The sequence below is a fragment of the Schistocerca americana genome, chromosome 3 (genome assembly GCF_021461395.2).
Source record: "Schistocerca americana isolate TAMUIC-IGC-003095 chromosome 3, iqSchAmer2.1, whole genome shotgun sequence".
Taxonomy (NCBI): Eukaryota; Metazoa; Arthropoda; class Insecta; order Orthoptera; family Acrididae; genus Schistocerca; species Schistocerca americana.
This window is the reverse complement of record NC_060121.1, coordinates 555,965,349-555,991,514: the sequence shown is the minus strand read 5'-3', so window position 1 is coordinate 555,991,514 and position 26,166 is coordinate 555,965,349. Positions and strand designations below refer to the sequence as shown.

General features: G+C 46.1%; 1 protein-coding gene across 1 annotated transcript in view; it reads left to right on the top strand.

The window, feature by feature from the left end:
• LOC124606651 overlaps positions 1–21,059 on the top strand; it is a 194,003-nt gene extending 172,944 nt beyond the window's left edge. The window contains exon 8 of the mRNA XM_047138653.1: positions 17,210–21,059. Coding sequence (XP_046994609.1) covers positions 17,210–18,868 — 1,659 coding nt within the window. The 3' untranslated portion in view covers positions 18,869–21,059. The remainder of the gene's footprint in view (positions 1–17,209) is intronic.
• The last annotated feature ends 5,107 nt before the right edge of the window (positions 21,060–26,166 follow it).

Below are 26,166 nucleotides of genomic sequence, written 5' to 3'. Positions count from 1 at the left end.
AATGCATTCTATCATTGACCATTGAAGGGGAACGTGGGATCGTCCAGTCTTGGCTGGCACGGTTCGTTGAGATTCCAGCTTTGAGGCGGGTTGGTGAAAATGCTCTGTAAATAGTTCGCGAAAGTGGCCCGATAGTGTCGATGCCGGCGAAGGGTGTGGTGATGTACTTGGAGGCGTGTCCAAAAGTCCGCCGGCTCGACGATGTCGTCCCGGAAGAGGTAGTTGACAGCCATGCCACTGATCCATGTGATGGCGTGCCACTTAGCCGATGGAAAGTAGGTCGTGTCGGGATATATCATCATAGTGGGAGAAACGTGATGTGGGGGTACTCGGAGGTAGAAAGCCACAATCTTCTGTACAAGGGTCCAGACAGCTGCTGCTGGCCCACACTCAAAACGATGTAAATCTGTATCTCCGACATTGCACTTGAGGCACAGGGGTGAGTCCACCAGTGCGATGCGATGCAGTTTCTGTCTTGTAGTATACTTGCCGTTGACGAGAAGGTACCACATAGAGGTGGTGTCAGTGGTGTGATATGGTTGGTGGATCGTTTTCCAAACTGTAGGCCATGAAACCTGAGGGTGACGTGTTTCGACGGGGTTGCGGGGTGGAGACTTTCGGAGAAGGCGGTAGATGTCGCGGGTGGTCGTCTTCCTGGTCCTGGGGAGCTCGGTGCATATGTAGCTGTACTCCAAAAAGAAACGGCCGATATGTGACATCGGAGGTGGGATGTGTGCCAAAGACGTCGGTGGGCGTCTCGAAACAGGTGCGAGCTCGGTGGTCAACATTCCAGTAAAACTAGCATTTTGGCTTTTCCATAACCGGAGCATAGTATTGGTGTAAAGTGCCGTAGTCCTGGCTCTCACATTAACCAGATCGAGGCCACCATCCCGCTTCGGTAAGGTGAAAGCTTCATACTGGACTTTGAAGATGTGTCCAGAACAAATGAAATAGCCGCATGCCGCCTGTAACCTGGCCACCATTGTCGCAGTGTTGGCAGAATCTGCGCTATATGGAGTATCCGAGCTGCCAGATGGGTATTGACGAAGGTGACTCTCTGGCACATATTCAGCGGGCGTAGTATGTGGTTTTGTATGTTGGCCCGGATGCGTTGCAGCAGCGCCCGAAAATTGACCGCCGAGGTGCGGCGAATGTCTCGCATGTACACCAATCCGAGACAACGAAGGGTGTCCACCAGTTGAAATGGAACTACGCTGTCTGCGGGAAGGCCGCGGCCGATCTTCATGGCGCATGATTTTGCCACGTTCATAGCGCTCCCTGCCCCTGCACTGTAACGGGTAATCCACTGCATCGCAGCTTGTACGTCAGCCGCTGAACGTACGACGAGGGCCAAGTCGTCCGCGTAAGCTCGGCAGCGGAACATATGATCCCGGAGTGGAATACCTGTCAAACGTCGCCGTAATCCGCAAATGAGTGGTTCCATCGCAATGGCATAAAGCACCGTCGACAAAGGGCAACCCTGCCGCACTGAGCGTTCAATCCGTATAGGTTCTGTAAGTCTGCCGTTGACGAGAAGTCTGGACGTTGCTCCACAAAGGAGCCGCATAATCACTTGCGTGAACGTCGGAGGAATTGCCATTCGGTCCATCACTGCGTTGAGGAATGCATGATTGACGCGGTCAAACGCTTGTTTGAAGTCGATGGAGATTAAAGCGCCTGGCAGTCGCGAGTGTGTTGCCACAGCGATCACATCTCGATATTCACTGAGGGCCGTCTGTATATTACGATCGCCACCTAAGGATGTTTATTAGTGGGAAACAATGTCCCGTAAGACACGTTTGAGTCGCACTGCTAGAAGGCGTGTGAAAATCTTGAAGTCCGAATTGAGTAACGTGATCGGCCGATAACTGTCGAGTCGTGTTCCTCCTGCGGGTTTCGGGACTGGTACAAGTAAGCCTTCCATGAAGATTGGTGGCGGGTTCGCCGCGCCGGACAAAAGTTCCCAGTACATGTCCCTCCATCGTGGCATCATCAAATCTTGGAAGGTTCTCTAAAATTCGAGAGGTAAACCATCCGGGCCGGGAGATCGATTCAGAGACCCTTTGGCCACAGCGCCTTGGACGTCGTCGGTGGTCACTTCAGCAGTCAGGAGGGTTGCAGCTGCTGCTTTTAGAGTACCAAGTGTCTCATGGGCAACCTCAGCAATGGCCTCTGCACCGGCAGGTACTACTTGATAGAAAAGTCTATAGTGCGTTGAGAATGCATCCGCAATGGTAGCTTGCGAAGTCAGCCGTCGTCCATCAGGCAAGTCTAAAGTTGTCATTAAAGCCTGTCGGTGTCGACGAACATTTTGAACAATATGATGCATAGAAGGTTCTTCACCATTAATCCTGTCTTGGCTGCGGGCTCGTACAATGGCTTCCTCCAGACGGCATCTGGTCAAGGATAAAATCTTTGCCTTGATGCGTTGAGCTTCTTTGAGGCGATCCGGGGATGGAGGATGATCCATGAGTTCACGTAGAGCGCTGTAGTAAAAATTAGTTGTGAGGGGATTCCACCTGGCTTTGGCTCTGCATAGTGTGTCAATGTGCGTCGGATGGCCGGTTTGGCGCACAGCAACCACCACTGCAGTGTGGTCTCGTAACGCATAATGCGTTGAACACAGGTGTGCCACGTGTCGGTGACCTGTTGTCGACATTCAGGGTCCCGCAGTTGCGCGACATTGAGTTTCCAAGGTCCTGCACTGCGCCATATAGATTGTCGACGTAGGTTCATGGTACAGATATAGATATCATGATCCGAAAAGGCAGACAGCCAACGTTCCGCGTCGAGGAGAACTGATTTTAGAGCGTTAGAGATGTATATTCTATCAAGTCGGCTGGCGGAGTGGCTCGTGATGTGTGTATACCCCGGGCGGTCGCCGTGTACCACTCGCCAAGTGTCGAGGAGACGAAGGCGGCGGACGAGAAAGCGAAGTTCCGGACGTGTGGTGAAATGGGGGTATTGGTCTGTGCGCTCGAGAACACAGTTGAAATCTCCACCTACGATGAGATGATCGTATCGACCGAGGAATAAAGGCGTGATATCTTCTGCGTAGAACTGGGAGCGATCCCTCCGTTTATCAGTGCCCGATGGGGCGTAGAGATTTATGATTTTGAGTCCTTCAACTGTTATGGCCACCCCTCGCGCTGTTGGGTGGTATGCGACATCGGAAACTGTAATTCCTTCTCGGAGGAGGATGGCTGCGCCTGTGTGTTCCATAGCTGCAGGGGCGGCGTACGTCTCATATCCATAACACCCAGTCCAAGTCGCTGTCCTCAGTTCTTGTAACAGGGCGATGTCGATGTCCGCTGCTCTTAGTGTGTCACGGAGGAGTTGAAGTTTAGCGTGGGAGCCGATACTATTAGTATTGATAGTAGCTATTCGGTACGCCTGATGGGAGATCCGTGCTGCCGATAGGTTCGTAGCTGGTGAAGATTGTTGTGGTGGATGCTGGAAGTCCATAGAAGTCGCAGGATTCGCCGTAGAAACTTCCCCCATTTTAGTTTTGTTCTAACGGAGAAACAGATCTCATTTCCGCATCAGATGGAGGTGGGAAATCCGTGTCATCCGCCCATGAAAGGTGTCCGACAGGTTTGACATCGGCGAGAGGTGGCAGCGCTGGCCGAGTCGGCTCAATGGCGTCGGTGACAACAGGCTTGCTATGTTCCATGGCTTCTGGGCGCGGGGCTTGCGCACGATCGCTGTTGGACGGTTCACCGTCTTGTGGATGACGCGTCTCCGTGGCAGGGGAGAAAGTGTTATCGTGTTCTCCGTCGGAGTGATGTGGCATCTCTTCGTCCTGCGGAGGAGGCTCAATGGTCGAGTCTGATGTCTTGTGGCGTTTTTTTCGTCGCTTGGGCGACTTCTGCTTTCGGCAATGAGTTTCGGTGTCTGAGGAAGGAAGAGATTCACGTCGTTCCGGTACAAAAGCCGCGGGTGCTAAGATGCGATCTTCATTCTCCAGAACACTCTCACTGATATCCTTGTGATCTTCTAGCATGGGTGTGTCCGGCTGTTGGACATGTTCACGGGCGGCATCGCCGGTGTCAAGGTGCTGGGACGCCTCCGGGTGTATCGGACCAGAGAGACGCTCGTGAACGGCGCCTTGTGAGGGCTGGACGTGCAGTGTCGCCGCATAGGTGACTGGAAGGGTGGTCGTGGTTCTGTCGGTGTTCGTATCGTCGGGCCTAAGTTGTGTGATGCGGCGTTGCAGGCATTCATTACGGACGTGGCCTTCTTTGCCACAACCGGAACATGTTCGAGGTTGTCCGTCGTAAATGACCACCGCACGGAAGCCGCCGATAGAAATGTACGATGGAACGTGCCGTTTGAGATCGATTCGGACTTGTCTCACACCATTAAGCACCGGATATGTCGTAAACTGTGCCCATGTCTCGGCTACGTGGCTCTGTACTTTTCCGAACGGGCTTAGCGCCGCGATGACTTCATCTTCATTCACCTCGAAAGGCAGTTCGAATACACGGATCGTCCGAAGGCCAAGTCCTGCGTGGTCGACATCCACAGGCCCGACGTTTCCGTCGGAGTGCCGAAATTTTAGTCCATGTCGCGTCCTTTGAATGATCTCGTTGCAGGCAGCGTCGGAAGTCATCTTAACATAAACGACGCTGCTAATGATCGATAGGTGTATGACGATGAGTTCGTCACGCGGGATCTTCACGTCTTCGCGTAGGAAGCGTTCGACGGCCAGTGCTTTGGGTCGTGCGTATTCATTTGAGAAGGTGAACTTAAGAGTGTTCTTCCTGTAAGAGTTGGCCATTAGAGTGTGTTCGACTGAGAAGCGCGGTGACGAGGAAGTAAACAAAACACTCCGCGCGCGCAGGGCCTGGACGGCCGAGCGCGGTGCGCACTGCTGCCCTGCCGAACGCAGACACCAACTGAGCTACCCAAGCACGACTCACGCCCCGTCCTCACAGCTTTACTTCTGCCAGTACCTCGTCTCCTACCTTCCAAACTTAAGAGAAGCTCTGCTGCGAACCTTGCAGAACTAGCACTCCTCCTCGTTTGATGACACCATGTTTCATCTCCTAAGACAATAGGGGACAGCAAATGATATTCTTTGTCATGATACCTTTCCAGGTGCTGCAGTGCTGTCGATTTTTTATTCAGCTTCTGCTCCTCTGCCAGACTGTGGGGAAGCGACTGTGCGCAGATTTTCCGGAACTTCAGATGCTCTGTTGTGATGACAAGAGCCATACCCAGCATGAGCCGAATGTCTTCCACCTTCCGCCAGCGGTGTTTCCTCACGGCAACATGCTCCACAGCAATGACAGAAGGAGGACAGAAAGAAGGTTGGCAACGGTTGTAATAACATCCGTCTTTCTTATTGCAGATCTAAAATCTAGATCTGCAATAAAAAAGCCAGATGGTATTACGACCAAGGCTGAGCTTCTTTCTGTCCTGGACTATATCACGGTCGTGAGGCAATATCATTGCCACGAAATCGAACATAATGACACAACGAATAACGACGAGATGGGCCTGTCCTGGCCGACTGCTGTCTTTCGCGACACACCACCGTCTCTAAATCGTTTGTTCCACGCAACCACACGCGCACGTGTCACACCGTCCGCCATACACAGCAGATATTAGGGCATGAATTTCACTTCACTCCTTCGCAATCAGAAAGCGCACTAAACCCCTCTGTTCCTCTTTCATCTTTCTTTATAATGAAGTCAGACACACAAACGACTCTTGACGCCATTTAGAGTCCGTCTAACAGACAAACGGCTCAGCGGTGAAAATTCGCATGTTACTTCCTGATTCCCAGTAGAAGACACTTCTGTACATATCCATCGGCGCTACCAACGTCCGCGTCGTACTTTTTACACTGAGGCGCCAAAGAAACTGGTATAGGCATGGGTATTCAAATACAGAGATCTGTAAACAGGCAGAATACGACGCTGGGTCGGCAACGCCTATGTAAGACAACGAGTGTCTGGCGCAGTCTTACATCGTTTACTGCTTCTACAATGGCAGGTTATCAAGATTTAAGTGAGTTTGAATGTGGTGTTATAGTCAGCACACGAGCGATGGGTCACAGCATCTCCGAGGTAGCGATGAAGTGGGGATTTAACTGTACGACCATTTCACGAGATCACCGTGAATATCAGGAACCCGGTAAAACATTAAATCTCCGACATCGCTGAAGCCGAAAAAAGATCCTGCAAGAACAGGCCCTTCGACGGCTGAAGAGAACGGTTCAACGGGACAGAAGTGCAACCCATCCGCAAATCGTCGCAGATTTAAGTGCTGGGCCACCAACAAGTGTCAGCGTGCGAACCATTCAACGAAACATCATCCATATCGCCTTTCGGAGCCGAAGGCCCACTCGTGCACCCTTGACGACTGCACCACACAAAGGTTCATGCCTCGCCAGGATCCGTCAACACCGACATTGGACGATTGATGACTGGAATATGTTGCCTGTTCGGGCGAATCCCATTTAAAATTGTATCGAGCGGATGGACGGGTACGGGTATGGAGGCAACCTCATGAATCCACGGACCCTGCGTGTCAGCAGGGGACGGTTCAAGCTGGTGGAGGCTCTGGTGGGGCATGTGCAGTTGTGCAGTTGGAATGATATGGGACCCCTGATACGTCTAGATACGACTCTGACAAGTGACATGTACGTAAGCATCCTGTCTGATCACCTGCATTCATTCATGTCCATTGTTCATTCCGACAGACTTCGACAATTCCAGCAGGACGATGCGACACCCCTCATGTCCAGAATTGCTACAAAGTGGCTCGAGGAACACCCTTCTGAGTTTAAACACTTCAGCTGTCCACCAAACTCCGCAGGCATGAACATTATTGAGCGTATCTGGGATCCCTTGGAACATGCTGTTCAGATGAGATTTCCAGCCCCTCGTACTCTTATGGATTTATGGAGAGCCCTGCAGGATTCATGGTGTCAGTTCCCTCCAACACTACTTCAGACATTAGTCGACTCTATGCCACGTCGTGCTGCGGCACTTCTGCGTGTTCGCGGGGCCCTACACGATATTAGGGAGGTGTACCAGTTTCTTTAGCTCTTCAGCCTCGTTTCCATTTGACTGCCCCTTGTATTCGTCGGTGCTAAGATTAACTTAACGTGCATCTCTAAGACCGATTTGCTGAAGTGTTGTTCATGGCTTGGATGTTTTGTTGAGGACTTAGGTTTTCTCATGTCATTCGTAGTATCAGTACACGATCACATAATGGAGTCAAGATTTCCTTCGTCCAAAATGTTTCCTTCAGAGACCAAAGTCTTCCATCGGTTTGTCCCGAGAAAATAGCACAAGTTTTATAAGAAATTTTTCACTACTGATGGTACCATCAGACCTCTTAATCACGAATTATTACGAGTATCAGGTATGTTGTCGATGGTCCTGTGGTGAGTACCTGGAAAGTGGTTTTTCATGCGACAGACCCTAGTTTCCGAGAAAGTCGATGGTTCAAATGGCTCTAAGCACTATGGGACTTAACATCTTAGGTCATCAGTCCCCTAGACTTAGAACTACTTAAACCTAACTAACCTAAGGACATCACATACATACATCCCCGAGGCAGGATTTGAACCTGCGATCGTAGCAGCAGCGCGGTTCCGGACTGAAGCGCCTAGAACATCTCGGCCACAGCCGTCGGTGGGAAGTCGATGTTAAAGTTTAATGCATATCTTCTATAGGGTGATTTTTTCCACCATGGGCAACTTTAGTGATTGATGGATGAGAGGATACGGAACAAAAAAAGGTCTAAGGAACGTATGTCCTGAAATGCGTGGTTTCCATGCTAGAGACCATTTATTTAATCATATATTGTTACAGAGACTACGGTCTAATACGCGCTATACCTTGCTACCACAGTCACAATATATATTGAAAATGGTTTCTACCGTACCTCAACGCATGCGTGTACGTGCCACAGCATGTTCTGTCTCACACGTTCACATCGGGCAGGCGGAATCCTGACAGTGTCAAAGGCAGCATGAATACGCTGTTCCAGTGTCTCCACATTTGTAATAGGCTCTGCATACACGATACTTTTGGAATGGCCCCATAACCAGAAATCGCACGGGCTGAGATCCGATGAACGAGTAGGCCATGCAGTTGGATCCCCTCGTCCGAGCCATCGACCAGGGAAGACACTACTGAGATGCGCCCGGCCGTTAATGGCGGAATGGGCTGGAGCACCATCATGTAGCAGCCACATAACCCTTATAATCATCAATGGTACTTCTTACAGCAGGGGAGATAAAGTCACTCGCAAGAAACGCCGATAGTTCCTGCCTGTTAGGCGACGTGAAAGAAGACTGCTCCCAGAATACGGTCGCCAGTTATCCCGGCCCACACATTCCCCCTGCACTGATGCTGATGATTCGCTGTCACCATACCAGGGGGGCTCTGCATGCTGTCTCACTCATGACTTTTGTGGCATTTGAAGATACCACTCCGCGTAAAGGTGGCCTTATTTGTGAATAGTATGGATAACACAAATACCAGAATCGTGGTTGCCTGGTGAAGAAACCAGTGACAAAATTCCAGAATGAGATTTTCACTCTGCAGCGGAGTGTGCGCTGATATGAAACTTCCTGGCAGATTAAAACTGTGTGCCCGACCGAGACTCGAACTCGGGACCTTTGCCTTTCGCGGTCAAGTGCTCTACCATCTGAGCTACCGAAGCACGACTCACGCCCGGTACTCACAGCTTTACTTCTGCCAGTAGTGCAGGAGAACTTTTGTAAAGTTTGGAAGGTAGGAGACGAGATACTGGCAGAAGTAAAGCTGTGAGTACCGGGCGTGAGTAGTGATTCGGTAGCTCAGATAGTAGAGCACTTGCCCGTGAAAGGCAAAGGTCCCGAGTTCGAGTCTCGGTCGGGCACACAGTTTTAATCTGCCAGGAAGTTTCAGTGACAAAATTGTTCCCGATTTGGAAAGTCTGTCGCTAGTAAGCCATGCACACTCTGTAAGTGATAATGGTACTGACATTTGTCTTTGAGAATGTTTCACGCGGTCGTCTGGCTTACCCTGAACTGGCGGGCAAAATGCCTGATACTATCACGGCGATCGCCTTCCACAGTGTCAATCACATTTCCCTCCAAGCCTGGTGTGAGAACATTTCGGGTACTTACTTCATGATTTCCCGCTTCCTGAAACTACCCTATTTCAGACAAACGGTGTAATACTGTTGCAAACATTGAATGCTGTGGGTGTTGTCGGCGGGGCATATTTCCTGAACAACCTTGCTGCTCGCCACCCGTTGCCATTTGCCTTTCTGTAAGTAAACACCATGCCGGCGAGCTCTCGATTCGGATATGGAATCATTGTCTACAACGCTGTATCACATCCACAGCAAGGTGAGAGCAAGAGAGTGAATCGGGCCCAACATTACCAATTACTGTGGCAGGAGAGGGCGCCAGGGCGTGACCCTCTGGGAGGAAACCACGCATACTGTAACTGTGGCTGCACGGTACAGGGCGTACTAGACCGCAATCTCTGTAACAAAAGCGTGATTGAATAAATGGTATCTATCATGGAAACCATGAATTTGTGGAGATAAGTTCAATACAATTTTTTTGTTCCATATCCTCTCGTCGATCAATCCCAAGAGTTTGAACACGGTGGAAAAAATCACCCCGTATAAATGTAACATTGTTCGTGTGTCGACCAAGCGAGCGTAGAGCAGCGGCTATGTTCACGGGTACCACTCTGGCGGTAATTATTTGGCAACCCTGTAATGTTTACTTTTATACGCAGATTAAATTTTTCACGACAAAAATTAAAAATGCTCCCGCCTTTCCAAACACCATTAGAGAAACCGTTGTCAGGGAACATTCCATAAAAACACATCTGTAATTCTGCATCAGATTAATGCACCTGTTTTCACTGGAATGATCAAATACACATCGCTCGTAACGACGTTCATCGAAGAAAGAGCGATCTGTTTGAGTTGAAATGAACCCTGTTTTCCGGTATCACTTCTGAAAAATCCGTGTACCTGCAAGACAGTAGCTTTCGTGAAATGTTTGCGGTGCTCTAAGAATTTTTGTTTCAGTTGCTTCTACGACAAATACCGTCCGAAATTCTATTCTAGCACTGCAAGTGATAGTAAGCCGATTCTGTAATCTATTCTACAACATACGCAATACACATTCAAAGAAAGTTTGCTGTAATTTATTAATGAAATTATACATCTACATCTACATCATATTCCGCAAGCCACCGAATGTTGTGTGGCTGAGGGTACTTTCGGTACCAGTATCTGAGCCCTCCAACCCAGTTCCACTGGCAAATAGTGCGTGGGAAGTAAGCCTCTGTATTGGCTCCAATTTCTCGAATTTTCTCCTCGTGGTCAATACGTGAGATGTATGTGGGGCGGAAGTAATATGTTATCTGACTCCTGAAAAGTGCTGTCCTGAAATTCCGATAGTAAATCTCTCCGTGATGCACAACGCCTCTTTTGTAACGTCTGACAGAGGAGTTTGTTTAGCATTTCCGTAACGCTCTCTCGCCAGATAAACGATCCAGATAAACGATCCCGTGACGAAACGCGCCGCTCTTCGTTGGATCTTCTCTATCTCCTCTATCAGTCCTACCTGATAGGGATCCCAGAAAGATGAAAAATAGTCAAGAATCGGACGAATAATCGCCTTGTAAGCCACTTCTTTCGTAGGTGAGTTACATTTCCTTAAGATTCTTCCTATGAATCTGAGTCTGGTTTCTGCTTTTCCCACTATCTGTTTGATATGGTCATTCCAGTTAAGGTCGCTCTGGATAGTTACGCCTAGATATTTTGCGGCAGACGCTGTCTCCAGCTGTTTGTCATCAATAGTGTAGCTGTATAGTAGTGGATTTCTTTTCCTATGTATGCGAAATACGTTCAGTGTCAACTGCCACAGCCACTATTCATAATTTCTCTGCAGGTCGTTCTGCATATTCTTACTATCTTCTGGCGTTGCTACTATGGTATAGACAACTGCATCATCTGCGAATAGCCTTAAAGAGTATCCGAGCTTTCTACTATATATATATATATATATATATATATATATATATATATATATATATACTGTAAACAGCAACGGTCCTATCACGCTTCACTGTCGTTACACCGCATATTACCTTTACAGCTGTCGATTTAGTTCCGTTGACAGAGACGTGTTGAGTTCTATCTGCAAGAAAGTCTTGAATCCAATCGCAGGTCTGCTCCGATACTCCGTAAGCTCGTATTTTTTTCATTAAATGGCAATGAGGCACCGTGTCAAATGCCTTACTGAAATCAAGGAACACGGCGAAAACGACTATTTCCTAGTAGTTTTGCACGACATATATTATTTAATGATATTTTGTGTTACGCAATTGGAAAAAAGAAAATAAAAGAGGAAGGTACCCGACCAGGGTTTGGACCTGTACGTCCGACTGCCAGACCGGTAGCCGTGAACTGCAGCCCATGCACTACGCTCTCCCGCTACATCACTAACGTTATGGGTAAACACAGATGAGCCAAAACATTTGACTACCTGCTTAATAGCTTGTTTGTGCGCCTTTGGAACGAAATACAGCACTCTTTCTGCGTATTAGGGATACGACAGTTTGTTGCTAGGTTTGTGAACGTATGTGGCGTTAGATACCTAAGCACATGTCATGTAATTCGCGCGAATAACGACCCGTGATTTGCGGACGCGTTGATTGCTCTTGATAGTGACCCAAGTGGGTGAGTGGTGGCCGAGGCATCAACGTGAGTTCACTGTAATGCTCCTCAAACCACTGTTGCACAGTTCTGGCCCCGAGACACGGACAATTATACTGCTGAAAGATGACACTGCCGTTGGGGAAGACATCAAGCATGAAGGGATGCAACTGGTTCGCAGCTGTTTCCATGTTTTCGATTACTACCACAGGTCCCATGCAAGCGCAGGAGAATGTATCCCACAGCATAAAAATGCTCTCATCAGCCTGTGTCTGAGGCGTGCCGCACGTTTCGAGCCGCCGTTCACCTCGATGACGGCGTTTGTGGAGACGACAGTCGACCTAACGTAGAAAAATGTGATTCATCTCAAGAGCCGGCACGTTTCCGTTGATCAATCGTCGAATCCCAATAGTCCGGCGAACACTGTAATCGTAAATGACGATGTCGTCAATATGTGAACATTTAGGGGTGGTCTGCTGCGGAGCTCCATGTTCAACAATGTGTAATGGACGGTGTGCTCCGAAACATTTGTGCGCGCACCAACACTGTGCCCTTTTGGGAGAGATGCCTCAGGTCACCATCTGTCCTACGTTATAGAGCAGACAAGCCTCCGAACCCCACGTTCTGTGTAGAGTAGTAGACGTCCAATCATTTAGCGCCTAATAGTAGTTTCACTGTCCTTCTATCTGTTTCCGTGGATGGTCAGGACAATAGCACGTGAACATTCGACCAGCTTCGCCATTTTCAAGATACTCGTTCACAGGCTCGGCTTAGTACACTACTGGCCATTAAAATTGCTACACCAAGAAGAAATGCACATGATAAACGCGTATTCATTGGACAAATATAATATCCTAGAACTGACATGTGATTACATTCTCACGCAGTTTGGGTGCATAGATCCTGAGAAATCAGTACCCAGAAATCAGTACCCAGAACAACCACCTCTGGCTGTAATAACGGCCTTGATAGGCTTGGGTATTGAGTCAAACAGAGCTTCGATGGCGTGTACAGGTACAGCTGCCCGTGGAACTTCAACACGATACCGCAGTTCATCAAGAGTAGTGACTGGCGTATTGTGCCGAGCCACTTGCTCGGCCATCATTGACCAGACGTTTTCAGTTGGTGAGAGATCTGGAGAATGTGCTGGCCAGGAAAGCAGTCGAACATTTTCTGTATCGAGATAGGCCCGTACAGGACCTGCAGCATGTGGTCGTGCATTATCCTGCTGAAATGTAGGGTTTCGCAGGGATCGAATGAAGGGTAGAGCCACGGGTCGTAACACATCTGAAATGTAACGTCCACTGTTCAAAGTGCCGTCAATACGAACAAGGGGTGACCGAGACGTGTAACCATTGGCACCCCATACCATCACGCAGGGTGATACGCCAGTATGGCGATGACGAATACACGCTTTCAATGTAGGTTCACCTCGATGTCGCCAAACACGGATGCGACCATCATGATACTGTAAACAGGTCCTGGATTCATCCGAAAAAATGACGTTTTGCCATTCGTGCACCCAGGTTCGTCGTTGAGTACACCATCGCAGGCGCTCCTGTCTGTGATGCAGCGTCAAGGGTAACCACAGCCGTGGTCTCCGAGCTGATAGTCCATGCTGCTGCAAAGTCGTCGAACTGCAGATGGTTCGTGCAGATGGTTGTTGTCTTGCGAACGTCCCCATCTGTTGACTCAGGGACCGAGACGTGGCTGCACGATCCGTTACAGCCATGTGGATAAGATGCCTGTCATCTTGACTGCTAGTGATACGAGGCCGTTGGGATCCAGCACGGTGTTCCGTATTACCCTCCTGAACCCACCGATTCCATATTCTGTTAAGTCATTGGATCTCGGCCAACGCGAGCAGCAATGTCGTGATACGATAAACCGCAATCGCGATATGCTACAATCCGACCTTTATCAAAGTCGGAAACGTGATGGTACGCATTCCTCCTCTTTACACGAGGCATCACAACAACGTTTCACCAGGCAACGCCGGTCAACTGCTGTTGGTGTATGAGAAATCGGTTGAAAACTTTCCTCATGTCGGCACGTTGTAGGTGTCGCCACCGGCGCCAACCTTGTGTAAATGCTCTGAAAAGCTAATCATTTGCATATCACAGCATCTTCTTCCTGTCGGATAAATTTCGCGTCTGTAGCACGTCATCTTCGTGGTGTAGCAATTTTAATGGCCAGTAGTGTAATAATCTGCCCCTTGTCAAAGTCGCTATGAATTTCCCCATTTGCAGTCCATATCTTCTTTAGGGTTAACCCATCCGTGTCTGCTCCGCTTGCATACTTTTGTTACCACGTCACGTGATAGCAGCGCCACCAGGCTGCATTCAACGTCGCGGTGCGCAGTGGTCATAACGTTTTGGCTAATCAGTGTAAAAGTGCGGGTAAAACTTCAACATCGATTTTCTCGGAATCTATGGGCTATTACTTGAAAAGCCACTAGCAGTGTACTCAGGACAGGTCCCTACAAAACTCCTGAGCTCCCTGCAACACACCCGAGACTCATCAAAATCCGTGATTAAGAGGTCTGATGGTCCCCTTGGAAGATATTTCTGTCTCGAGCATGATGGAGGTTCGTTCACTTCATCACGAATTCCGTTACTCGGTAGAGGCGTTTGGGTTCAATTCTAATTCAGATACCTTTATACTGGCCCTTGTTTAGTTTTTCGGCGGTTATAGTCTTTTTACGACCGCTGTTGTTACACCGAGTTACATGACGGCGACTAGAACTCCATTCCTTGTAGACACGTTGGATGGTGCGCACCGGTACAGCAACAAATCCGACAAATTCGTTCATGATTTGGTCATGGAAACATCCAAACGCGATAGCTCCTTTGAGCTTACAGCACGTTTCGCACATATTTTCTTTTTTGTAGTAGTAATGAAATATTTAGCTAGCCGTAAATGTAAGATTCGACAAAAATTTGGAAACACCGCGTGAAATGGGTGGTTAAACACAAATGCAGACGCTAGGCAAGCCTGCGGGTTACGCTGTTGCATTTGTTCGCGAGCGGCACCTTCTCAGTGTGCTCAAAACTTTGCAAGTGTTAGCAGTGGCCAAAACAGTGTTCTGCGTAAGTGCATTTTGTCGGAGCTAAGTGAATTGGAATGTGTGCAGATCGTTGGTGCTCGTATGTTGGGTGCTTCTGTAACCAAGGCAGCCAAAGTGTTTGGTGTGTAAAGAGGCACCGCACCAAAGATTTACATCTCTTACAGGGAAAACAGAGAAACATCACCCGCTAAGTTACGAAGCGGACAAAAATGTGTATTGAGTGATCGTGGCAGACGATCATTGAGAAGGATTGTGACTAAAAATAAGACGTCAGATGCAATAGTCGCTACAGAACTGAATTTCGCACTCACGGTCCCTGTCAGTACCAAAACAACACGAAGCAGTGGAAGAGAGTCACTTGGTCGGATGGGTCTTGTTTCATGCTGTTTCCAGCTTCTGGCTGAGCTTACTTCCCAAGAGTGAAACATTGGCGGTGGTTCAGAGATGATTTCAGCAGTCATATCGTAGTATCCCATCGGTCCCATTATTACTCTGCAAGGTCGGATTACTATCAAGGATTATGTTAACATTTGGACTGATCAGGTTCATCCCGTGGTACAAAGTTCGTTCCCAGCGTTGATTCCGCCTTCCAAGACGACAGGGCCCCTGTTCACAAGGCTCACATCGCCCAGGACTGGTGTTGTGAGCACAAGAATAAAATGTCGCATCTCTCCTGGACACCACAGGCACCAGCTCTCAATATTATTGAGCTTTCGTGTTCTCCTTTGGAGAGAAAGATTCTTCATGGCTGACCACCACCATCACTGTTACCTGGATTTAACACTATTTTTCAGGGCAAATAGTAGTAGGGCCTATATTTATCAATTCCGAAGCGACTGGAAGCTGTATTGAATACCAGCGGTGTTCCAACATGGTATTATGCATGCTAATGGATTATGCTTTTGGTGTTTCAGTATTTTCGACTACCCCCTGTATGTTGTTCAAATAACTGATATAAATACAGCCGACTGAAGTCTTGGACAATCGCCGATATTTCCACATGTACAGACCGCATAATTTGTTTCAACATTTTGTACACCTGGAGAATTTCAGGTTTCAGTAAATACAATCAGTCCAAACAGTTTCGAGACTGGATTAATAAAAAATTCGACAAAGCTTAAGATAGTAATTTTAATGCTTCAGGAGTTCTATGTAGTGTCCTTCCTGTTGAGTGTAATGCATCGAACGTTTAGACAACTATGTGAAACTCTCAGTAAAGTCCTTCTTTGGGATGTTGTTCAGCTCGCACAGCACATTGGCTTGAACGTATTTTATGTCGTTAGTGTCTCGTCACACGTGATGATTTTGTTTGGAAAAATATTTTTGCATTTCAATCAAGTCGTGGCTGGCGTCCAGGATCGTTATTTCTGTTCGGCAGTCAAGGTAAGCGGGACAAACTTTGCACACACTTTTCTCGTTTCAAAACATTGTAGAGAATAGCTTGAACACTTGATTTGTATCGTCATTTTTTTTGTTTTCCGTCTTTCTTTAGTTACTTAAAATTCGTGGGTGTATGTTCCATCTATGCAATTAATTGAAAGCATTTTGTTTATTGCCATAAGCGCTTTGCTTCTTCTATTTGTGAAGCATCTTCAGTGGCCTGCAATACATGTTTCTCTTTATAGATAGACATGTTGATCACAAAATGGAAAGTGCAAGTGATATATGCGGCCAACTGGACCATGGAAACTAACGAATACATCTCCAGGACCACGCGCAGGAATTAATAACGCTGGAAATCGTAACACCGAACCATAATTTCACATCACAAAATTTGTGCTACAAAAGTTGATTCTAACCTAAAAAAAAATAAGAGCAAAACACGACAAAGCGTAACATAGCAACATATTGCAACTATCACATAATACGTTTTCATATGTATAAAAAGAAACATGTACTGCAGACCACTGAAAATGATTCACAAATAAAACAAGTGAAAAGCGTATCGCAATAAACAAACTGCCTTCAATTAGCTACATAGACGGAACATACCTCCGCGAGCTTGATTTAGAGATGTTGCTCCAATGCGATTTATGACACAACAACGTTGCCCTACCACAACGGCATGTCCACCAGTTACACTGCTTGCACGTAACTGACTGATCGAATGCACATCCAGATTTAGGTTTTCGGTGATTTCCCCAAATTGCTTCAGGCGGATTCCGGGATGGTTCCTTTGAAAGGGCACTGCCGATTTCCCTCCCCATCCTTCCCTAATCAGAACTTGCGCTCCATCTCTAATGACCTCATTGTTGACGGGAGTTTAAACATTTATCTCCTCCTGCTCCTCCTCCTCCTCCTCCTCCTCCTCCCCGAAGGCACATCTCTTGTTTGCTATTGTTAGTTCAAGCCGCCACCGTAAACGCTGTGCTGATGTAGCTGATATGCCAAGAATAAATTGTCTTGGAACTTTTTTTGCCACTAAGGCGTGTTTTGCTGTTATCCCGGCAGGAGGAAGACAAACTTCTCGACAAGATCGCGCCAATAGTCTCGGCCGCACCGCAGATCCAGGTGGAGACGCCGGAAGGGACGGAGCCGCCTCAAGTGCTGGTGAAGGGGAAGCCGGCGCAACCACCAGATGTGGACTTCGAAGTAGCTAAGGCAGAAACGAAGCCAAAACTGGGTGCTGAGTCGGTACTGGATGAACTGCCCGAGGTACCCTTGGCAGCCCCTGCCGAAGACACGGCGCTGGTGACACACATCACAGAGCAGGTGCAACTCTGGCGACCTACGGGGCGGAACTCACGGCCTCCTGGTGACATTGTTGAGGGCAAGCTGTGCATACAGGTGGCACCCACCTCCAAGAAGGATGCAGATGCCCTCGGCAGTGCTCAAGTACCGACTACGCAGGATGAAACAATGTTTAAAGACGTCACGACGTCCCTTGGTAAAACACCTTCAGAGCGCAACAATTTCGATAGCAAAGATTTGCTCAAGAACAAACACCACTATGACACCGTAGATGAGCCTCTAGCTTCTCGGCCAGCGACGTCTGCTGACGTAGGACGTCCGTACGCTGCAGTGCGGAAGCTCGGCTGTACGACAGCACCGTACGGGAGCGTGGCTGATATCGCTGGGCCAAAGCTAGACTTTGCTGAGAAACCAGCAAGTGGTGCCTCCACGGGGACTGAAGAAGGAGTTCCGTCATACTCTCCAAAGCCTCTTCCCTTCGGGCCAAATGTCAAGATAGAAAGGGCAGAATCCGAACGTCCTACGGAAAATGCAAAAAGCAAGCCGACGATGTTACCCATCTGGAAACCAACTTACTTGGAGCCTAAGGCTGAGAAACAGCCTACAGCAGCGAGTTCCATTGCAGACATTGGTAAAGCAACACCCTCACCTACAGCAGCTTCAAAGCCTCCTCCTTGGAAATCTGAGAAACCTCCGATAGCCTCTAGTATAATTGCAGATACAAGGAAAACTGCGTCGCCTATCACAAAGCCTCTATTGGAACCCAAGATTAAAACACTTGTCCCGAGTGCAGTACTTCCGACGGATTCCTCAAAGATTGCAGAGAGGGTGGACGCTGGCGATGACGTGCTTCAGCAGGAAGTTGGAGGATCCGTCTCTAGTCCAGCAGGGTCGATGGCCAAATCCTACAACGAGAAGTTGACCCAGAGTGTCCGGGAGGCCATCGCGGGAGGACGAGAGGAGGACACGGACGTGGAGGCTGGCCTGGTGGAGGAGGAGTCTCCAGTTAGCGACGGGCTGCGGTACCGACGGCGGCGCGAGGTGCTGCTGACGGGGGAAGACGACGATGAGTTGGAGTGGCAGGACGAGCTGGAGGCCATGGACTGGGGGCGGGGCGGGTGGCTGGCCGAGTTGGGCGGCCGCCTCTGCGACCTCTGCGAGCGGCTCGTCAACGCCGTCGTCTGCGGCGCGAAGCGCTGCCGCCTGCTGCCCAACGAGCAGGACGTGGCGCGCGAGATGCGACAGGGCAAGGAGAAGTTCTCGCGCATCGACACCGCCGCCCGCACAGTCTGCCCTTTCTCCTTCCTCTTTCTGGTCTTCCTCTACTACACCCTCTACACCTACTACATCACGGACGAATTCCCCGTTAAGACGCACCGCATCTCTGCAAGCATCCCGAGCAGCAGAGCACGAGCATAACCGCTGTTATATCTTCGAGCTACCGACCGGGTAGAAGATTTCACTTTAGCGCACAACATTTCGACGACTGACATAGTCATCTAGGTGCAACAAGCAGTGCTCTTACGTGTGCGCTCATCATGGGCCCCAATAAGACTTAGAGACTATAACCCTGTTCGTTCTATTCCACCTGACCGTCATGATGTTAAATTGTGATTTTGCCAAAGGATAAGGCTTTATCGGTGCTATAGCCAAGCATAAAGATCGAGAGGAGAGCAGAAGTCGAGCATAATCAACAAGTAATGTGCTTTTACTAAATTTAAGTATGTAATTACCGGTTGGCCATTCCGAATGCGGACGTATGATAATTTCAAATATAGAAAATGGAGAAAAGGACAGCAATCGATGCTGAAATCCGTCAGTCTGTTAAAACAGATCTAGTTTTTAACTATTACGTGGTCCTATTCAGTGGGGAAAATTACAAAACACGAGAATTAGGAACAAATCTTAACTGCAAACATGAGCACTACACCGTTACACACCATATATCAATGGGTGACATTAGTCCATGGTGTCACGTAGTAAACAGTACTGGTTTATGTAGAATATACAGCAGCTGAACTGAAGCCGTTGTTTACAAGATTTGACAGGAAGGAAATGTGACGTCAGACATGTACGGTGCTCTCTATTGAAATTCTGTGAATAATTAACTAATAGTGAAATTATTGAATGTATGTGTTGAACAATAAAAATTACGAGTAGAATATGACAGCCTCACTAAGTCCCAGTTTGTTTGAATATAGTTCATACTTCATAGCTCTGATACATTCCTTTATTTTGCTTATTTGTTATTTTTTTTATGTGCCACTAGGTAGCTTCATATCTTTCGACATTGCAATGCTGTTTTGTTTCACATGTTTATTCTTTAAGCTCAGAGCTGGCGCTAATGTATTTTTGCGATCCGTATGATTTTAATTTATACCCAGAGAGGCTACAGCATATTTTGTTGTACTATCTTCATTCCCTTATATTTTTAATATTCCGGTTCATTATTTTTCGCTGTTGAATGGAAATTTAAATGGATCTTCTTCCATTAGTTTGTAATCCAAAAATACATTACGTACTCTCCTGTGATTGCTGCTGCTGAGCCTGCTGTACATATGGCTCCACACACGTGATTTGGTTTCTATTTTAACCATTAATTGTGATTTTTGATGCTCAGTACATTTTTAAAATTAAAAATGTAACTTTATTATTATTTAATTATTCTCAACTGCCTCAAAGGAGGGCACCTCACATCACTAACATCACAGATTTTTCCTGTTCAACTACGTAAGCAACGGCTTGAGTTCATGTTAGACTCCCGTATGTTCCCCAACATGCAATATTGTTTACTGCGTGACACTTTGGACTTTGTTATATTGCATGTAACTGTGTAGTGCTTATGTTTGCACTTACGATTCGTTGTTCATTACCTTATATTTGTTCTTTATTCTCCTATTCTGTAATTTTTAACACCGAATACCTATATCTGCTGTAATAACGCAACGGATTTCGCAATCGATTGCTGTCCTTTTGTCCATAGTCTCTATTCAACGATCGCTACGTAGTCTAATCTTAAGTGTTCTGTAGTTAACATATTGCGATTTGCTATAACCGTAGCTAACTCTGGCATGTGTGGTTTACACTGACAAACAATGGAACTGAGCTGCTACCAAGAAAGTTCATAGTAACAAAATATTCCATCATCAATTTGGAAACAAGTGCTTAATTTTGTATTTTTAATGTTCTTATTAAACTGAACATTCAAATCAATTCAATGCCATCTTAACTTACATTATTTATCAGGTTTCGTAGACCATGCGAACCGAAGCTGATTGATAATGGAAAAGTTAGTATATAGGTAACAGAATGTCTATCAGAAGATTTATGAACAGAAGAATTAAATGATTAATAGAACACTTAAAAGGTTGAGAGAATATTCACAGAAATAAAACATTACAAACAGAAATTCTCAGCTACCGAGAGGAACTCCTGTGCTGAATAGTGGAGTGTGTCACAAGGAAACCTTTCGACTTGGGTTTGGACACTTAGTGTTTATCACTCAGTCTTTCTTTTTCTTTTTAGTTCTGCTGGAAGTCTTCTGAAAATTAAACGCATACTGCACACCATTCTGTACAATGATTAAAGAAAAACTGTACATGTTGTTTTCCCATATAGTGTCCAATCAAGAAATAATCCCTGCAATTAGCCCACACAGCTATTTAATGTCAAACACACTGGCACTAACTATATCGGCTCACTAATTATAATACCAAGCAGTGATTAAGACCAAACAAAGCCTATACATTACTGTTTCAATTCAGACCAGAAAGCCAAGAAAAACTTACATATAACACACTATTGTAGTATATTGTTACCCAGAGTCTTATCTGCTACGTACAAAGCACGCGAAGAAGCCTCATCAACTATACAACCCAGTCCCTTTAACTGTGCATCAAGTTTCCAGTCGTGGATTCGTATTGCTTAGGAAATCACGAGTTCAATGACAGCAGGCGCGGACCTATACATCAGTTTGCGTAATTTATTTTATTTTAGCGTGCGTTTCCAGTTATCAGCAGTTGCCTGTTCTCGGATTCCACAAACGTCTATGCTGCCAGTCTTCTTCCGATAGACCTCTCCTTTCCATGGCTTTGGTTATATTTCTCCCCCACGCTGCCCTCGGCCTCCCTCGGCTCCTTTTCCCTGGCGGAGACTAGTTGGTCAGACACTGCGGCCGTCGTTGTTCTTCCATCCGTCGGACGTGTCCTTACCATCTCAGGGCTTGAATATCAGTCCCATCTGTAAGTGGTTCCACCGCATCCAACTGCGTTCTTACACATTCATTCCTCCGTCGATCCACACTGGTCGCTCTCATGCTCCGCCGTAATCCGTACACTTCCACAGCCTCAATTTTCCCGCTTTGCTTCTCGTTCAGTGTCCAACACTCTGAACAATACGCCAGAATGCTTTCAACCACATCAAGTAGCACGATTTTCTTTATTCGTCTGGATATGCGCCGACTCCAAAAGATACTATTTAATGTTCTAATAGGCACCGTCCCTCGACATCTTGTGGAATATGTCCACGTCACACTGCCCATTCTATTCGACTGGTGACCCCAGATCCCTGAACATTTCCCTATTTCTTACCCGACCAACCTCAAAATTCCAATAACATTCTGTCTAATCCATATTGACTGTTAGCCACCATTGGATATAAGAATCCATTATCTTTGTCACTTGATACATGGTATCCAGAGCCATAAATACTTGATCGTTGTCAGACAGTATTGAATGTAAACTTTGATGCTGTACTGTGTCACGAAAATTTCTGCACTGTCTGTTCCAGTAACCAGGAACAACTAATTAAAACTTAAATAAGGTTGCTGACATAGAACATCCGTGTCTTAATCCTTTACTCAGAAGAGGTCAGCTGCAGAGAATCGTCTGAAAAGGTGGGAAATCGACCTGAGAAACCCCCATAAAGATGTAAAAGAAGAACTGGCTCCTGGTGGAGACCTACCATACACAGTCTGGAGAACCCTAAACCGTATGAGGGTAGAAGTGCCAAAGTGCAAGACAAACCTGCAGCAATGGGGTTTCCTAAAAGAGAATGAGAACACTCTCTGTCTGTGTGGTTCTGTCCAGCATCCTCAACACCTGCTTATCTGTCCATATTTAGACCAGCCCTGCACAATGAATGATTTATGGGAGGCAAATGACAAGGCCATATCGGCTGCTGATTTTTGGAAGCCTGAAGTCTAGTTCCGGACACGGAAAGTAAGTAAGTAAGTATCCTTTACTTATTTCAAAACTTTCAGATACCTGACAATCCTGTGATATAACAACTTGCGCAATCTTTTCCAGCCTGTTCTTTCTACTGAACAACCTGCTCACCGAAGCCATTAGTTATTCCCCTGTAATTAGTCGGATCTCTCCTGCTCCATTTCTTATAGGGTCTATATTGTAGTAATGTATGATATCCTCCATTCTTGTTGTGCTACATCTCCTTGAACGACTTATTAAAATAGTTATTAGTGTGCTACTACTTTCGGTCCTCCGTAATACAATAATTCCATTACTATACCTCCAGGGCCGGCCGTCTTTCCATTTTTTTTATTTTTGAAGTCCCAGATAAACTTGATTATCAGCCATCTCTTCCACAGGATAAATTCCCACTTCATTCTGCTCAGCTCGAAAGTCGTCGCCATCCGGTGAGAGAAGATTTTTAAAATGTGTCTTCCACTCAGAAATGGCAATCGTTCTAGCTCTTCTTCTAATTTTAGCAGGAGCTCTCACTTGACTATAAATCTCCAATTCCCTGATACCCTGTTGTATTCAACTTAATGTTCTGCGTCGGCACATCTCTTCTCCGTGACTCCTCTTTAGCTCGGATAACTTTCTTTTTACGACTCTCTTAATTGTGTTCTAGTGATCCCTAACTTCCTGCCTTTTAGAACTTAACCGCTCCTGGTAAACAGCCTTCTTTTCTTCAGTCGTTTCGCTTAAGGCCTAGTCATCCACTCAGCTCCTCTCCCTCCCCCTCCTTCATTCCTCAGCAGCTCCCGGTAAACACCATTTTAAATCCACATATAGTGATGTTGCGGTTCCCTCCTTATCCAGTCTGAGTTTCTGCTCATACATTAAATCAAGTTTCCCAGTCAGTTGTACCCTCCGATGGCTCGCCTGAGTAGAGGACCATCGAATGGAGCAGTTTTCTTGTTTACCAACCAATTATTTCAAAAAATTCATAAGATGGGAAAAATCTGTAGAAGTTCGAGGCCGTTACTTTCAGATTCAAGCTGGCGCCATGCCGACGTGAAGGGCACTAGTTTCGCTCACGTTTGGAGAACTGGCGCCACCACAGTGTCAACAACCTGAGCACCAGGAAGCCGAGCTGCCCTTCCGGCCGAGACCAGGTAAGAGTCGTTTGAGCAGCCACCCACAGTCGAATAGTCTGTGGGGTACTTTTGCTGTCAGAGGAGGCTCACTCCTGTTCTAATTACGGAGAAATATTCTCCCAACCCCATTCTCGTTACAGTGTTTGATCGGCTTCACTGTGTTATTAGTAGTAGTGTGGCAGTTGACACCATTTTATTATACACGTGCTGACTTGCAATGGTTTGTAAGCAGCGATGAATAGAATCAATTAGCTTTAGTCAATATGTGTCGCAGTAGAACACTCATGGCAACTTCGGCCGCAAGAGGCAAATACTCTATTCGCACAGCGAGCAACAATCATTACGTTTCCACCAACGTCCAGGCGGTTAGATAGTTAGTAACATTTTCCATGGATAATTTTGCACGATAGATCGTGATGATGTGCAACGAGTCATTATACATTCAAATCGCAAACTCATTTGAACATTTCTATTTTTTTGTGCACAAAAAGAAAGAAAAAGATATACAGATCTGAGTTAGTAATTCCTACCCACCAGCTTTCACTCACTACAATAATAGGAATTCTTCTAAGGAATAGGAGTTGTCAAGGAGAGACTTTCTTGGGTTGTTATAAAATTTTACTTTGCTGTCTGTCAGACATGTTATATCACTGGGTAAGTGATCAAAATTTTTTGTTGCAGCATTGTGCGCCCTTTTTTATGCTAAAGACCACTTTAGTATGAAGCAATCAGTGTCTTCTCGTATTGTAATTCTGTACCTCGTCGTTCCTCTTGAACTGTAGTAGATTATTTACAACAAACTTCATGAGGGAATAAATATACTGTTGAAGCAGCAGTCAGAATGCCAAACTCCTTAAGCAGATGTCTACAAGATCGTGGGTGAACACCACATATTATTCTCGTAGCACATTCTTGTGCAATGAAGACTTTCTTTCTTAAAAATGAGTTACCCCCGAACTTTATTCCACATGACATTACTGAGTGAAAGTAAGCAAACTGTGTCAGCTGTTACTTTATTCTGTAGCTGGCTACCCTGTCTCTCGCTTCACTAAATTTCGTATTGCTTTAAGTCTTTTGCAAGAAGTACTGATTTCTGACATTATGTACATGTTCTTTGTATTTTTAATAATCTTTCTTAGTAATTTTGAGTATTTTTTGTAGTGTGCAACTGCAGGATCAATACTTATTCTTGCCAAAAGATACATTTCTCTTTTCCTTTCGCAAGGTACTTTAATCCCTCTAGTGATACATGGTTTTTTACCTGGCTGTTTAGTGTCCTCTCATATTAGCTTATGCAGAAAGCTATTTTCAAACAATAATATAAATTTATCATGGAATAGATTAAATTTTCATGTTAGCATGTGGTTCATAATAAATGTCATCTTCTGTAAACTATTCTTAAAAATATTTATTCTGGAGTCATTCATTATTCTACCTCATTTCCACTGAGGAGTATGCATACTGTAAGCCACTATGGTATTTATCCTAATTAACTATGCATCATGATCAGAGAGAGCTTTTGTTACTGGGCATACAGTTTTTTCTTACTTTGAGCTTTATCAAAGAAAATATTTCAATTAGGCTGTACGTCTTTATCTACCTGTGTTGAAAAGTTAATTACTGAGACTAAACTCTAGGATCCAAGTAAGGTTTCCAGATCATTTTTACTATCAGAATCCTTTAGGAAATGTACACTGAAATCACCACAGACTTGTTGCTCTCTGACAAATGCTGCTGTGTGAAAGATAGCACAATATGAAATCCAGATTTCTCATAAATAGTTCAAAATTTCCCAGTGGGGATCTGTATACAGCTACAATTAAAAGTGAACTATTTTTCAGCATTAATCCACAATCACACACTTCTATGTGCTGACCACTACAAAATATACTTGCCTCAATGTTTCTGAACTTCTGTTCTATCTTAACCTATGTAACAACAATTCCTTTTCTTATTTCTGAATGAGTAAGCTTCAATAGGGTAATCTTTTATATGAAACTTGTCTAACCCTGTAGTTACGTGGTACTCAGACAGGCACAGGCTCTTTTCAGGACTCTCTACGTTTTCCAAACAAACAAACAGCTCTGCTACCTTACTATTCTTACTACTCAATCCCATAATATTTTGGTGAAATAGCTAACCTTACTTTTATGAGCCTTATTAAGCATTCTGTGGGGCTCTTCTGTTATTTTCACTTCTTTCAAAATAGGGTGCCTGAATCCTAGAATCAGGTGCCTCTGTGACACCTGTAACCACAGGTACCTTGCTATGAGTGACAGTGTGTAATCTGCGGAAGCTCAGCCAGCCTATCTTTTCCTCTGCTATTCAGGTGTAGGCCATGTCTAGTATATCCCCACCTCCCAACTGTAGCAACAGG